Source organism: Rhinoderma darwinii, chromosome 1 (assembly GCF_050947455.1).
Source record: "Rhinoderma darwinii isolate aRhiDar2 chromosome 1, aRhiDar2.hap1, whole genome shotgun sequence".
In the NCBI taxonomy this organism is placed as follows: domain Eukaryota; kingdom Metazoa; phylum Chordata; class Amphibia; order Anura; family Rhinodermatidae; genus Rhinoderma; species Rhinoderma darwinii.
Window position 1 is genome coordinate 79,749,668 of NC_134687.1, and position 15,660 is coordinate 79,765,327.

Here is a 15,660-nt window from a genome sequence, read left to right on the forward strand (position 1 = left end):
CCCCCTTTTATGAGGGGCCGCCGGACCCTTTCTAAGTGGACCTGATAGATGTGTATCCCTTGTTCAGCTGTTTCTGTAACTCCCAAAAGAATCAATGAAAAGAATCGCGCAAATGCACATTTCCATTCAACCTCCGCCAGGATGCGGCTGCCAGAGGCCGCATCACCAAGCAACATGTGGGGCAAATGACCCTACACTCTTATGTGAGATTAACCTTTCAAGGATGTTGCCAAGTTGGGACCTTAAGGAGGCAGTGATTTTTTACAGTGAAAAAGTCATATCTTTTATATTTTTTCATCAACGTGACCTTATGAGGGCTTGTTTTTTGCAGATTGGGATATTTTAATGACACCATTTTAGGCTAAATATACTACATTGAATTACTTTAATAAATTGAATTAAATAATTTTTTTTGTTGGGGGATGATGCCTAAAAACAGCAATGCCGCTATTGCTTTTTTATTTTTTGCTTTTAAGGTTCACCATGCGGTATCAATCATATAACTTTTTCTCTGGGCCGATATGATTACGGCAGTACCAAATGTAAAAAGATTTATTTATGTTTTACTACTTTTGCACAGTAAACACAATTGCTGCATTCTAAATGCCATAACATTTTTATTTTTCCGTCAATGTAACTTTATGAGGCCTCTTTTGTTGTTGGACGAGTTAAAGTATTTTGGGAGACAGGATAAAAAAAACCCACAGCAATTCTGGAGTAGTATTTTAGTTTTTTTTTTTATTGCATTCAACGTGTGTGATAAATAACATGATCATTTTATAGTTTGCGTCAATATGGATGCGGCTGTGCCAATTGTATATTTTTTTTTTACATTTTTTCTATTAAAAAAAGCATATTTTGTTGGGAAAAAAATGTTGTTGCTGATGTTTTTTTCTTAGGAATTTTTTTTCTTTAAACTTTATTTTATTTTTTCACAATATTTTTTAGTCCTGCTGCTGGATTTGAAAATGCGATTGTTTAATCACTTCAATAAAACACTGCAATACCTCTGTACTGCAATGTATTATGCCTGTCAGTGTTTCACTGACAGGCATGCATTTATGCCCAGCAGGACTAGCGTTAGGGGGGAAAACTGGGCAATTGCCCAGGGCCCCCCTCTTAGGGCCACCTGCCCGTGGCCCAAGGCATGTTTCGGCATAACATTTATGGGACGAGCCCCCTCATGCCCGGGTGGTATCACTAGCACCGGAGGGGGTCCCTGTGCTGGCGACAGAGATCTTCACTTGTATCTGAGTCCGCAGGACGCAAATACAAATGAATCCTATAGGCTGCAGGCCATATTAGGCCCATGGACTCCCTGCGCAACTAGCGTGATGACTTCACTGCATCACACTGGTCTGTGCAAGCGTCCCGCCGAGAGGCTGTGCAGCGATCTATCTATAAAGGGAGGATTACTGTGTAACACTATATACAGGGGAGGGGTGCTGTGTGGCACTATATACAAGGTGGGGGCTGTTTGGCACTATATACAAGGGGTGTCTGTGGTGAAATATATATAAGGGGATCTGTATTGCACTATATACAAGGGGGGCTGTGTAGCACTATATACAAGGGGGGGCTGTGTGGCAATATACACAAGGAAGACTGTGTGACTCTATACACAAGGGGGAGCTTTGTGGCACTATATACAATGGGGGCTGTGTGGCACTATACTAAGGGGCGCTGTGTGGCACTATCTACTAGGGATGTTTGGCACTATTTACAAAGGGGAGGGTTGTGTGGCACTATCTACAGGGGGCTGTGTGTGGCGCAATCTACAGGGGTCTGTGTGTGGTACTATCTACAGGGGGATGTATGGCACTATGTACTAAGGGGGTGGCTGTGTGGAACTATATACAAGGGAGGGGGCTGTGTGGCACTATATACAAGGGAGGGGGCTGTGTGACACTATATACAAGGGGGCTATGTGGCACTATACAAGGGGGCTATGTGATACTATACAAGGGGCTATATGGCACTATATACAAGAGGGGGGTTGTGTGGCACTATTTATCAAGGGGTGGTTCTGTGGCACTGTCTATCAAGGGGTGGCTCTGTGGCACTCTCTACCAAGGGGTGGCTGTGTGGCACTATCTACTACAGCCCCCTGGCTGTTTGGCACTATAAACAAGGGGGGGAACTGGCACTATCTACAGGGGGCTGTGTGTGGCGCTATCTACAGGGGAGCTGAGTGTGGCGATATCTACAAGGGACACAAAGCGGGCATTATTACTGTGGGAGCACAAAGGGGGCACAATTACTGATGGGGCACTTTTATTGTGTCGAGCGCTGAGGGATCATTATTACCATCTGGAGCACTGTCGATTACAAGTTTGTTTAGATTTTATTGGGGTATAGGTGTGGTCACGTGGCCGGCCTTAGCTATGTTCGACAAGTGCGGTCGCACAGGGCGCCAGCCGCCACACTGCAAGAGGGGCACCAGCGGGTGTGTGTATCCCCGCGCCGTTGCAACTACCAGCGGGGATACACACACTAACTGCAGTCGCCTTTCCACCCGGGCGCTTCTTCACTTATTGGCCGTCACTACCGTTGTAGCAGCCATAGTGGCTGCTAGCGGTGACACCGGGCATGAGGGCGGTGGCGCCGCTAGCAGCTGCTGTGGCTGCTATAGTGGTAGTGACGGCACTATAGCAGAGCAGGGAGGTATCTCCCTGCTCTGCTGTCTACTAGCGCCACTGTAGCTCCCTGAAGGAGCGGAATCCCCGTGTGGCCGGGGATTCCGCTCCTGGAGCGCTGCTTGATGTTTCTGTCCATATATAAACAGTGACATCAGGGGAAACTCCTGAAGCAGAATCCCCGGTCACAGTATTGCAGACTCTATGACTGGGGATTCCACTCCAGGAGAAGCCAATGATGTCATGGACACAGACGACAGGAGCTTCTCCTGGAGTGGAATCGACGGTCATAGCATCTGCAACGCTGTGGACGGGGATTCCGCCTCAGGAGTTTTCCCTAATGTCACTGTCCATCTATGAACAGAGGCATCAAGCAGCGCTCCAGGAGCAGAATACCCGGCCACACGGGGATTCCACTCCTTCAGGGAGCTATAGTGGCGCTATCTTTACTGGAAGGGGGGGGGTTGCTATCTACAGGGGGGCTGTGGGCTGTGTGGCACTACCTACACAGGACTACTGTGCAGGAGCACACAAAATACCCAGCTTTCCTGGGTATAAAAAAAAGTGTGGAAATAAACTAAGATATAACTTTTATTTAATCTAACTAAAAGGATTAATCCTTTACTTAGACTAAATAAAAGTTATAACTTAGTTTATTTCCACACATTTATTTGATAGCTGGGAAAGCTGGGTATTTTGTGTGCTCCTGCACAGTTGTCCTTTTTTGAATGTCTATTGCCCGCCAGCTATCAGAGTCATTTCGTAGTCCTTGCACTACCTACAAGGGGGCTGTGGGCAGTGTGGCACTACCTACCAGGGGCTGTGGGCTGTGTTGCACTACAAACCAGGGGGCTGTGGGCTGTGTGGCACTACCAACGAGGGGGCTGTGGGCTGTGTGGCACTACCAACCAGGGGGCTTTGGGGCACTACCAACCAGGGGGCTGTGGGGCACTACCACCCAGTGGGCTGTGTGGCACTACCAACCAGGGGGCTGTGGGGCACTACCAACCAGGGGGCTGTGGGGCACTACCAACCAGGGGGCTGTGCGGCACTCCCTACCAGGGGTCTTTGCGACACTTCCTACCAGGGGGCTGTGCAGCACTCCCTTTTTGGGGGCTGTGCGGCACTCCCTACAGGGGGCTGTGTGGCACACTCTACAGGGGGCTGTGTGGCGCTATCTACAAGGGGGCTTTGTGGCGCTATCTACAAGGGGGCTGTGTGGCGCTATCTACAAGGGGGCTGTGTGGCGCTACCTACAAGGTGGCTGTCTGGCGCTATCTACAAGGGGGCTGTCTGGCGCTACCCACAAGGGGGCTGTGTGGTGCTACCTACAAGGGGGCTGTGTGCCGCTACCTACAAGGGGGCTGTCTGGCGCTACCTACAAGGGAGCTGTGGGCAGTGTGGCACTACCTACCAGGGGGCTGTGGGCTGTGTTGCACTACAAACCAGGGGGCTGTGGGCTGTGTGGCACTACCAACCAGGGGGCTGTGGGCTGTGTGGCACTACCTACGAGGGGGCTGTGGGCTGTGTGGCTCTACCAACCAGGGGGCTGTGGGCTGTGTGGCACTACCAACCAGGGGGCAGTGGGCTGTGTGGCACTACCAACCAGGGGGCTGTGGGCTGTGTGGCACTACCAACCAGGGGGCTTTGGGGCACTACCAACCAGGGGGCTGTGGGGCACTACCACCCAGTGGGCTGTGGGGCACTACCAACCAGGGGGCTGTGGGGCACTACCAACCAGGGGGCTGTGCGGCACTCCCTACCAGGGGTCTTTGCGACACTTCCTACCAGGGGGCTGTGCGGCCCTCCCTACAGGGGGCTGTGCGGCACTCCCTACAGGGGGCTGTGCGGCACTCCCTACAGGGGGCTGTGTGGCACTCCCTACAGGGGGCTGTGTGGCACACTCTACAGGGGGCTGTGTGGCGCTATCTACAAGGGGGCTTTGTGGCGCTATCTACAAGGGGGCTGTGTGGCGCTATCTACAAGGGGGCTGTGTGGCGCTACCTACAAGGTGGCTGTCTGGCGCTATCTACAAGGGGGCTGTCTGGCGCTACCCACAAGGGGGCTGTGTGGTGCTACCTACAAGGGGCTATGTGGTGCTACCCACAAGGGGGCTGTGTGCCGCTACCTACAAGGGGGCTGTCTGGCGCTACCTACAAGGGGCTGTGTGGTGCTACCCACAAGGGGCTGTGTGGCGCTACCTATAAGGGGCTGTGTGGCGCTACCTACAGGGGGAATCTGTAAGTGGGTGGCTTATGGTCATTTTACTGTGAGTGGTGGGCTGATGGTCATTTTACTGTGAGTGGGGGGTTGATGGTAATTTTACTGTGAGTGGGGGGCTGATGGTCTTCAAGTGGTTTCCACCTCTGACCTCCAATTGAAATTAATAGGAGGCAGAAAATACCTGTGGCTCCCGTTTGGAGCTTTTTTTTTCCTGCGTTTTTTGCATTCGCTTCAACAGCTTAAGAAAAAACACAAAAAAAATGTCACACAACGCTGTCAGTTGCTAAAGGAATTTTGAGGCAGATTTTTTTTGCCTTACAAAAAACGTGTGTGAACATGCCATACGAGTGGAGTGCTTGTTCTTAGACGTTTTCTGTCTTTCTCAAAACTATTTCTGGTAGGGGGCCCTGAGGAAATTTTGTTTTTCCAGTGCTGCCTCGAGTCCTAAAAGGTTGGGAAACTCTGTACTAGGCTACACGGTCCCGTCATGGAGCAGCTCAGTTCGTCATGGGAATGGGGCCTAGGTGAGTACAATTTTTGTTTTTGTTTGTCGGTACTGTCTACAAAGGGGAGGTGCGGGGACTGTATGGCACGATCTACAAGGGGGAGGTGGGGGACTGTATGGCACTGTCTACAAAGGGGAGGTTGGGGACTGTATGGCAATGTCTACAAGGGGGAGGTGGGGGGCTGTATGGCACGATCTACAAAAAGGAGGTGGGGAATTATGGCAAAATTTACAGGGGGGCACTATACTGTGTGGGGGCCACTAAGTATACTGTGTGGGGGCCACTAAGCGGACATTATACTGTGTAGGGGTACTACAGATGGCATAATACTGTGGGCACAATTAGAGGACAAAATACTGTGTCCTTGAAGGGGTTGTAATATATTATATTATTAAATACTATTATTATACTGTATGGGGGCACTTAAGGGGCATTATAATTTTTTTATGGGGCATTTTTTTTAATGATGGAGTGGGGCGCCGAAAGATCATTTCGCACAGGGTGCCATCTATCCTAGGGCCGGCCCTGGGTGTGGATGGTGCTGGAAAAGCGAGAAACCAACATGTCTGTGTGTCAAATTCTGCAGAGATGAGTTGTGGCTGAAATAAGTCGTCACAGTGGTTTTGGCCGGATGGACAAAAAAAAGGGAAAGTGAACGACTAATCAGAGAAAACATCACCTGTGATTCACTGGATATAAATGTACTGTAATCTCTTATATAGTCTGCAGAGCACCTGTGTATTACTGCCATCTACCACTATATGTTGGTGATATTATATTGTCTGCAGAGCAGGGAGACATATGCTTTGGGGCTTGCAACACTCCTGGATGCGCTAGAAATCAGCAATGTAGTTCTCTGCACACCGGCATCTGAATTTGCTGCATTATTGATACAGCAAGGGCCTGTTCACATCAGCGTTAGGTTAGGTTAGGTTATGTTGATGGATTCCGTGAGACCTTTCCTTCGGAGGAACCCATCAACGGAAAGGCAAATGGAAACTATAGCTTCCGTTTGCATTACCATTGATTTCAATGGTAATGCTTCCATTTTTGGGCGGAATCAATAGTGCAGTCGACTGCACTATTGTTTGCTTTCATGGGTTCCCCTGACGGAGGGGTCTGACGGAAGTCATCAACGAAACCCCGATGCAGAAGTGAACAGGCCCTTATTCAGCATTTGGGGCCCCACTTTTAACTTTGCCCAGGGCCACACTTTGTCTAAAATCGACCCTCATGCCCTGCATTAGGCAGGGCCTAATAGATTCAAAGCCATGGCATACCTGGAGGCCTCTGCTAGGCCCCCAGATGCAGTGGGAATGCATCATCACCTCACAATCATGTCATGGGGCAGCGTAGGGCTTCTAGATAGAGCCACCTCCCTCTATAAAAACCACTTAGGTTGATATTGACTACCTGCCACTAGCCCCATAAATGTACGGCATGGTGTGGGAAAGAGTTAAGCAAGTTTGAACCAAAAACATCTTGTTGAACTTCACAGCTTGGCTGCAAATAAGTAAATATGCATATTTCTTTGTTTGGCTTCAAAAAAGCTTTTATGCAGAGATTTTTATTATAATGTAAAACAAGTGGTACAGAGCAGTTCATCTCTCTCTGACATAGAACTATAACTAAAATAATGATGCAAGAAAGCAACAACATCCCTGAGGAGCATACATAACCGAAATGTAGGGCAGTGCTATTATCATTTCCCCTGAAGACTAAAACAAAACCGTAGGATAAAAAACTACATTTACTGGTTGTATCCTTCATTAACAACATTGTAAAAAGACAGTGATTGAAAAAAGAATATATTGAAATACCAGTGGAAAACAGTAATTCACTGATTTTATTTAAAAATTGAATTAAGTAAATGTAAATATTGCCTTTTTAATGCGGTGAACTGTAAATATGAAACTATAATACATTAAACTAAGTGTTGAGCTTAAAAAGGTAGAGAGGCCAAATGAATAAACACATGCAGGAAATTATTTACAAATGAACAACATTACTATAATTGAAGAAATATACAGTACTGCACAAAAGACACTGTTTAGTTTATTTAATTTCCAGTCCAAGTAACTATATAAACTATAATTGTAACTTATATAAAATATGACCACAGGGTGTGGTCGTATTTATATATATAAATATAGCTAATTTACAGCATACATATATGTACATATATGTACACACATATATATATATATATATATATATATATATATATATATATATAGCTAATTTGGAGTATTCCATGCTGATGTCAAATCTGGAATTTTTATATGGGATATTATTGTCTCTATTATGGGTTAATACAACAAGCTAAACAATGCATCAAGGTAACCAATTGCTCTAAACATAAAATTATTTGTTTAGGATTTTATTTCTAGTTATTAAGAAGTACAGTTTTCAAACGGAAATTAATAATTTAAGATAATAATTACTACTTCTGGAAATCAAGTAGTAATTTCACATTTGAGAAATCCATTGAATTTCTCCTAGCACAAATCAGTCAGGTTTTATTCCTACATAGCAATGTGCACATTACTATTTAACAATAGACAGATCTTTTATAACATATAAAGACCTCAAAGTGACATTAGTCATATTGTATGCCATGTTATTGCCCTTATACCGTAAGCTAAGCAAAATTCTGAATACTTTCAAGATGTTAATCCACTATTTGCACTAGATTGGCATTTCTGTTTAGAACTTTATGAATAATTCATGAACAAAGGGTTTGTCCTTCACAGCCTGGGATTTTTTCTTTAGTGTTATTTTTTTTTAAAGCAAAAATAAAGACAAAATGTTCAGAAATAATATTAAGGTGTCATACGCAGACAATGTCAAGGGTAAATCTCATATTTTTACACTATACATGGCACTGACATTGGGTATAATCTTATGGGTAGTGTGATATCTGATGCCTTGTAACTTCAATTCTAAAAAAATGACTAGCTAGATGGTCCAGCAATTCAATACGGCCACGACTTTGGAGGGTAGATGGATAAAGACTGCAGCTAAAATTGAATCTTCATCTCAAGGTTTCATTATATTGAGCCTTAGTTATAATAACTACAAAATAACCTAATATTAGCTAGCTTATAGTAAAAAACGTGTGACAGTTTAGATAATATACATGAAGAGGAATAGCGGGTATAAGCAGGTCTATGATCGCACACCCATAGCTGTGGATTCTAAGCACCTATGAATAAAATGGTCTTCTGAATGTTTGCTTTTAGAAGTATCTGTATTATTGGTTACTGATAGTTTTTTTTTATAAATGCCCATAATGTCCATAATATACTGTTTACTATAGTATTTAGATTTAAAACAGAGCTGGCACATCATTTGCTTAACCTGTTCCATTTATACACTGAACATTCTAAAGATAATTGACGATATTCCGGGGTCAAAGGCGACACTGGAGATTAGATTAATACTTTCATGTAAAATACTCAAAATATCCCTAGATACTACTTTATTGTAAATGGCAATACCTATAAAGTCCAGGCCAGACAGAAAACTTGTTTCAGCAATAACATACATATACGTCAATACTGGATATAGAATACCTATGAAGACATATATAGACAACAATACTAGAAGTGTAAATAACCATAGTACAAGTAAAGCACTAACCAATATTAAAAAAATATATTTATTTGGAAAATATTTTAAAAACATACATAGACCATCACATACAATATAAAACAACACATAATAAAAATGTGGTAGTGGTATCTAGGAGCAACAAATGTATCATATTATACATCCATGGAATCAAACAGTGTATTGTCAAGGTATTGACAATACTGTACAAGAATACCTCAACAGTTAACAGTATACTAAATATGTACACACTGGACAAAAAATACAAGTGGGTTGGTATTTGACATGGATCTGATCCTGATTTTATATATTTTTCATATCTTGGATCAGTCTCTCTGACACTGTCATTTGTATTTTTTGTCCAGTGTGTACATATTTAGTATACTGTTAACTGTTGAGGTATTCTTGTACAGTATTGTCAATACCTTGACAATACACTGATTCCATGGATGTATAATATGATACATTTGTTGCTCCTAGATACCACTACCACATTTTTATTATGTGTTGTTTTATATTGTATGTGATGGTCTATGTATGTTTTTAAATATTTTCCAAATAAATATATTTTTTTAATATTGGTTAGTGCTTTACTTGTACTATGGTTATTTACACTTCTAGTATTGTTGTCTATATATGTCTTGATAGGCATTCTTTATTGTAAATGGGTCTTGGTATTCATCCCAGACAATCAGAGGACAGTAAGGACTGCTTTTGCTAGTCACTTGGTGTTTTCCCTAAGGCTGGGTTCACACGACCTATTTTCAGACGTAAACGAGGCGTGTTATGCCTCGTTTTACGTCTGAAAATAGGGCTACAATACGTCGGCAAACATCTGCCCATTCATTTGAATGGGTTTGCCGACGTACTGTGCAGACGACCTGTTATTTACGCATCGTCGTTTGACAGCTGTCAAACGACGACGCGTAAAAATACAGCCTCGTCAAAAGAAGTGCAGGACACTTCTTTGGACGTTTTTGGAGCTGTTTTCTCATAGATTCCAATGAAAACAGTTCCAAAAACGGACTTAAAAAACGCGCGAAAACGGCGCGAAAAACGCAGCGAAAAATGCGAGTTGGTCAAAAAACGTCTGAAAAGCAGGGTCTGTTTTCCCTTGAAAACAGCTCTGGATTTTCAGACGTTTTTGGTCACTACGTGTGCACATACCCTAACTGGAAATACTTGTAACAGCATGTAACTTTCTGAAGTGCTAAAAGGTATATATTGAGTTTTCTCCCAGGCACCTTCATCGCTGCGTTTTCTACTATAAGAGCATGTGTTGATATATTGTTTGTGTATTTAATGCTGGATATCTTTGATAGCTATGGTACAGAAATTATTGTGCCACAAAACCACCACATATGCCATATTGATGATGATGATGATATGGAGGATGATGATGATTAGTAGCATTAATAATAATAGTACACATTATTCCCATTTAAATGTCAATAAAGATACTGTAATTACTCACCAAATGCCTTCCCTAACCAATCTAACCTTACCTCTAGATCTATGTACATAACCTATTTACTATATTATTCAATTCTTTCTACTTATCTGCATTCCATCCTTTAGTTGAAGCCTGAATTGTCCCAACTTAGCCCAGGACTAAATGCCATTTTCCAGAACTGCTTTTGTTTCATGGATGGAACTTCCTGCCTAGTTCTTTCATAGGCCCCTATTTGAAATGTCTTTTCTGTGACTATGGTAGTTGGTTTTGTTATGGAGACTAGACTTCATAGTCACAGAGACAGTAAGCGGATGTAATTGGATGGAGACAGGAGGATATTATTTGAAACAGAATGGCAACACTCTTATTATTGCAATCGTTATATGACATGTTTTACCTATTACTTTAGTCACTGTTGCAGTCTCACTTACTTCAAGGCTGGGCAGCTCGCTAGAGTACTGAGATGCCGAATCAATCAGCTGTCAGGTCCAGCGTCCACTCATATTAGGCAGCACCCTAGTTATAGTGCCTCGTCCTGGCCTCATGTGCCAGTAATTGTTTAGTCTACCTGGATCTACTGCTGCTGAAACTCTGCTAAGTATCTCATCGATGGACTTCTCTGATTTCACTCTGACTATTCTTATTGTTTTTCTTGTGTGCAGACTGGGCTGGGTCTGGATTTCTCTGTGTTGTTTTGTGTGTTCAGACCCAGCAATTATATTTTACTACAGTGATGGAACTATGTTTGCTTGTCAGTTTAGTTTCTTTGTTTGAACCCGGATTCTTCTTGGTTTAGTGTGGATTGTATATTATCCTGCAGGATTTGTTACTTCTTTCAAGTTTACCTTTTATTTTAACTGCTTGATTTATTATGTACTTTCTGGTTTACCATTTGCTTTTCTTCTCATATTGCCAGTCAGCAGCTGCCCAGTAGTTATTCTAATATCCTAATATTATCCTAATATACCATAGCTTCTAAAAGGGATTACTTAGAGTTACTAGTAGGTTCCTGATAGTGGGATCACTCTTATCAGGGTGGCAGTTCGACTGTAGGTAGAGCTCCTCTAGAGTCAGGGTCATTTTAGGGTTTGCCCTGGGGACACCAGAGGTTGCTTACTGGGTAGCTTACCCCAAGTCTGACTGCAATTCCTTTCTGAGTTTAACATTGCAAGTCACTGAACATACAGTTAGGTCCAGAATTATTTGGACAGTGACACAATCTTCATGATTTGAGTTCGGCATGCCAGCACATTGGATTTGAAATGAAACAACTGAGATGCAGGTGTAGACTTTCAAGTTTAATTCAAGGGGTTGAACAAAAATATCATGTGAAATGATTAGGAATTGCAACCATTTTTCTACACAGCCTCCTCATTTCAGGGGCTCAAAAGTAATTGGACAAATTAACATTACCATAAATAAAATGTTATTTTTTAATACTTTGTAGAGAATCCTTTGCAGGCAATGACTGCCTGAAGTCCAGAACCCATGGACATCACCAAACGCTGGGTTTCCTCCTTTGTGATGCTTTGCCCGGTCTTTACTGCGGATGTCCTCAGTTGTTGCTTGTTTGGGGGTCTTTCTGCCCTAAGTTTTGTATTAAGCAAATGAAATGCGTGCTCAATCGGGTTGAGATCTTGCGAGTGACTTGACCATTGCAGAATATTCCACTTCTTTGCCTTAAAAAACTCCTGGGTTTCTTTCGCAGTATGTATTGGGTCATTGTCCATCTGTACTGTGAAGCGACGTCCAATCATCCTTGCTGCATTTGGTTGAATCTGAGCAGAAAGTATATGCCTGAACACTTCAGAATTTATCCGGCTGCTTCTGTCTTCAGTCACATCATCAATAAACACTATTGACCCAGTACCTTTGGCAGCCATGCATGCCCATGCCATCACACTGCCTCCACCATGTTTTACAGAGGATATGGTGTGCTTTAGATCATGAGCCGTTCCAAGCCTTCTTCATACTTTCTTCCTCCCATCATTCTGGTACAGGTTGTTCTTAGTTTCATCTGTCCAAAGAATGTTGTTTGGCAAAGTCTAATCTGGCCTTTCTATTTTTGAGGCTGATTAATGGTTTGCACCTTGTGGTGAACCCAGAAGTATTTGCTGCCATGAAGTCTTCTCTTTATGGTAGACTTTGATACTGATACACCTACTTCCAGGAGAGTGTTCTTCACTTGGGCAGATGTTGTGAATGAGGTTTTTCTTTACCATGGAAAGGATTCTGCAATCATCCATCACTGTTGTCTTACGTGGACATGGAGGCCTTTTGGAGTTCAAGATATCACCAGTGCGCTCTTTTTTTTTCAAGAATGTACCAAACTGTTGATTTGGCTACTCCTAACATTTGTGCTATCTCTCTGATGGATTTCTTCATTTTTTTTTCAGCCTAACGATGGTCTGTTTCACTTTAACCTCATGTTGTGGGTTCACAGCAACAGCTTCCAAATGCAAATGCCACACCTGGAATCAACTCCAGACCTTTTACCTGCTTAATTGATGATGGATTAATGAGGGAATAGCCAGTACAGGCCGTTAAATAGCTTTTGAGATAATTGTCCAATTACCTTTGGTCCCTTGAAAAAGAGGCAGCTACATAATAAAAAGCTGTAATTTCTAAACCCTTCCTGAAATTAGGATGTGAATACCCTCAAATTAAAGCTGCAAGTCTGCACTTTAACCCCTTAGTGACCACCAATATGCCTTTTCACGGCGGTCACTAAGGGGCCTTAGGCTAGGCCCCTTAGTGATCATACCGACCCATAGAATAAAAGTAATGTGTTATTTATGCCGCACAGTGAACGCGTCAATTTAAAACGCATAGAACAATGGTGGAATTTCAGGTTTTTTTTCTAATCCCCCCCAAAAAAAGTTAATAAAAGTTAATTAAAAAATGATATGTACCCTAAAATGGTGCCATTAAAAAGTACAACTAATCCCGCAAAAAACAAGTACTCATACAGCTATGTCGACGGAAAAATAAAAAAGTTATAGCACTTTGAATGCGACTACAGAAAAACAAATAAAATAGCTTGGTCATTAGGGCCTAAAAAAGGCTGGTCACTAAGGGGTTAAGCCCATATTGATTATATAACTGTATATTCAATATGTTTTGGTAAACAGCTAAAATGCCAAAACCTGTGTCACTGTCCAAATAATTCTGGACCTAACGGTATGTTCATATGTGGATTTTCTGTGCGAATTCTACATAAAAATATAACAAAAGAATGCTTTTTCTAAACCCAATTCACCTACAAAGTTTTATTTCTGTGGAAAAGTGATGAATTTCACCTATTGTAATGTAATGCGTGAAATCCACAACAAAATCTTGGATGTGGATGTATGTTTAGATGTATGTATGTATTGGGCTGTGCTGTAATTTTATAAAGAAAAATAACATTTTACACTACAGTACACAAAAAAGTGTTGCTGAGGCAGGAAAAACAGAACATTAAAAATCCAATGGTATGACTATATGAGTTGTGGTCTCTTGGCGAAAGATCATTAGTGTAAGTTTGGAAAAGCTATAATTAAATATATATATATATAACAAAATCCATCATATCAGAACTAGTATTACTATATAATCACCAGGGATGCTGGTTGTTATTAAAGTTTCAGAAATTCCATTTACTTAACCTGTGATTTACAATGTTTGCTTGTGTAGAATAGATAGCCCAGAGGTTAAACATAACATAACTCAAATTAATAGTATGACAGCAAACACAGTAACCTTTACAGTCCTTTTTCAACATCAGTTTAATATTCTTAATGCTTATAGCCTATAATGTAGTGTATTTTAAATATTTATATATACTCAATACAAGGAAAGGAACATTACAAAAGCTCCTATTTAAAATATTTATCTTGTATTGACACGTTTATATACCTGAGGTCTTGTGATGGTCCCGCTCGTATATATGGTGTTTCTACTGAATGGCCAAATACAGCTCCCTCTGTTCCTGCAATAAAAAAAAAAGCTCATGTCAGCGATCATTTCAGTAGTATTTTAAAGTAATAGTTTGGTTTCATGCTCAAATATGCCCACAAAGCTGTCTTTAAAGAAATTGTTTCCTTCTTTCTCTTGAAGGAGGAAGAAGTTGTTTTGCAGTGAAAAAGGAATATTCATATGTTTTTCTATGACAAAGCTGTTAAATCACAAATATATATATATAGAAAAAAAAGTAAATTAGCAATTTAAATTTAACTAATTTGGCATAATAAGGGATTAAAGTATGACATAAATATCACTAATAATAGGTGGTGTGGCTTGCGCGCTAAACGAGATGGCCGCATGAAGAGAGAGCTCCGAGAGAACTAAGGAGAATCTGCTGACATCTTGCTTGATTTGAAAGATTGGTACCAGGGATCACTCTTAAAAGACTGCCATAATTTCCTGAGTGTCCGACGACGCGAGGAGGCCCAGACATCGTGGTCCCCGTCTGACTTACCTGCTCTCTCAGGCTTACCTGCTCCCCTCCGGATATTATATCACAGTGAGTGCATTGATTCAACACCCTAACGGTGTTGCGGGTCACCCTACTCCTTTGCTCCTGGCTGCGGGAGTTGTACCTGTGCATCGCGGGAGCGTTTGGGCCCAAGCTGCGGTCTAAATCACAGAAAGTATGATAAGGGGCAGTGCTGCTCGTGGCCTCCCTGTCTCCCGCTGATGTTTAGTACTTTGAGACCGCATCACGTTCTGCTGCCTCATTAGACACAGCCTCTCTGAACAGGGGAGGGTTAGGAGTGATGGACATAGAGGTTTACAGGAAACGACAAGTTACGGCCCAGTCATTACAATCGAGGCAACCTAAGAGCCACTCCACCTTACATTACCAGACTCATATTTCACCTTTTCAATTGAAAGTTGAGGTGATGGCTTTATTCTAATCGGCTGGATTGGAGAGAAAGGGGACTTAACTTTAAAGACGACTATGTGAGAGCCAATCTATACTCACCATGTTGAAGGGTTCTAAACAGGAAGGCTGTGGCACACCAAAACAACAGAAAAAAGCATTGACTGACATTGATAAATTAATAAGAAAACGATCCCCGCCACCCAAACGGGATAATTGCAAAGCTGCGTCTGCTAGGCTTGCTCAACTGGACCAAACAGAATCGTCAGGAGAAAGTTCAGGAGTCGAAAGAACACGAGGAGATAGCTCTTCCATACATCTCTCACAAAAGACTATGCAAAAAATTATTGAGAACGCCCTTAAGCC

General features: G+C 42.3%; 1 protein-coding gene across 2 annotated transcripts in view; it reads right to left on the bottom strand.

Annotated features, from left to right (window-relative positions):
• SGCZ (sarcoglycan zeta) overlaps positions 1-15,660 on the bottom strand; it is a 982,319-nt gene that overhangs the window by 22,677 nt on the left and 943,982 nt on the right. For both annotated transcript variants that reach the window (XM_075860071.1, XM_075860061.1), the window contains one exon: positions 14,328-14,400. In XM_075860071.1, the coding sequence (XP_075716186.1) occupies positions 14,328-14,400 (73 nt within the window). The remainder of the gene's footprint in view (positions 1-14,327; positions 14,401-15,660) is intronic.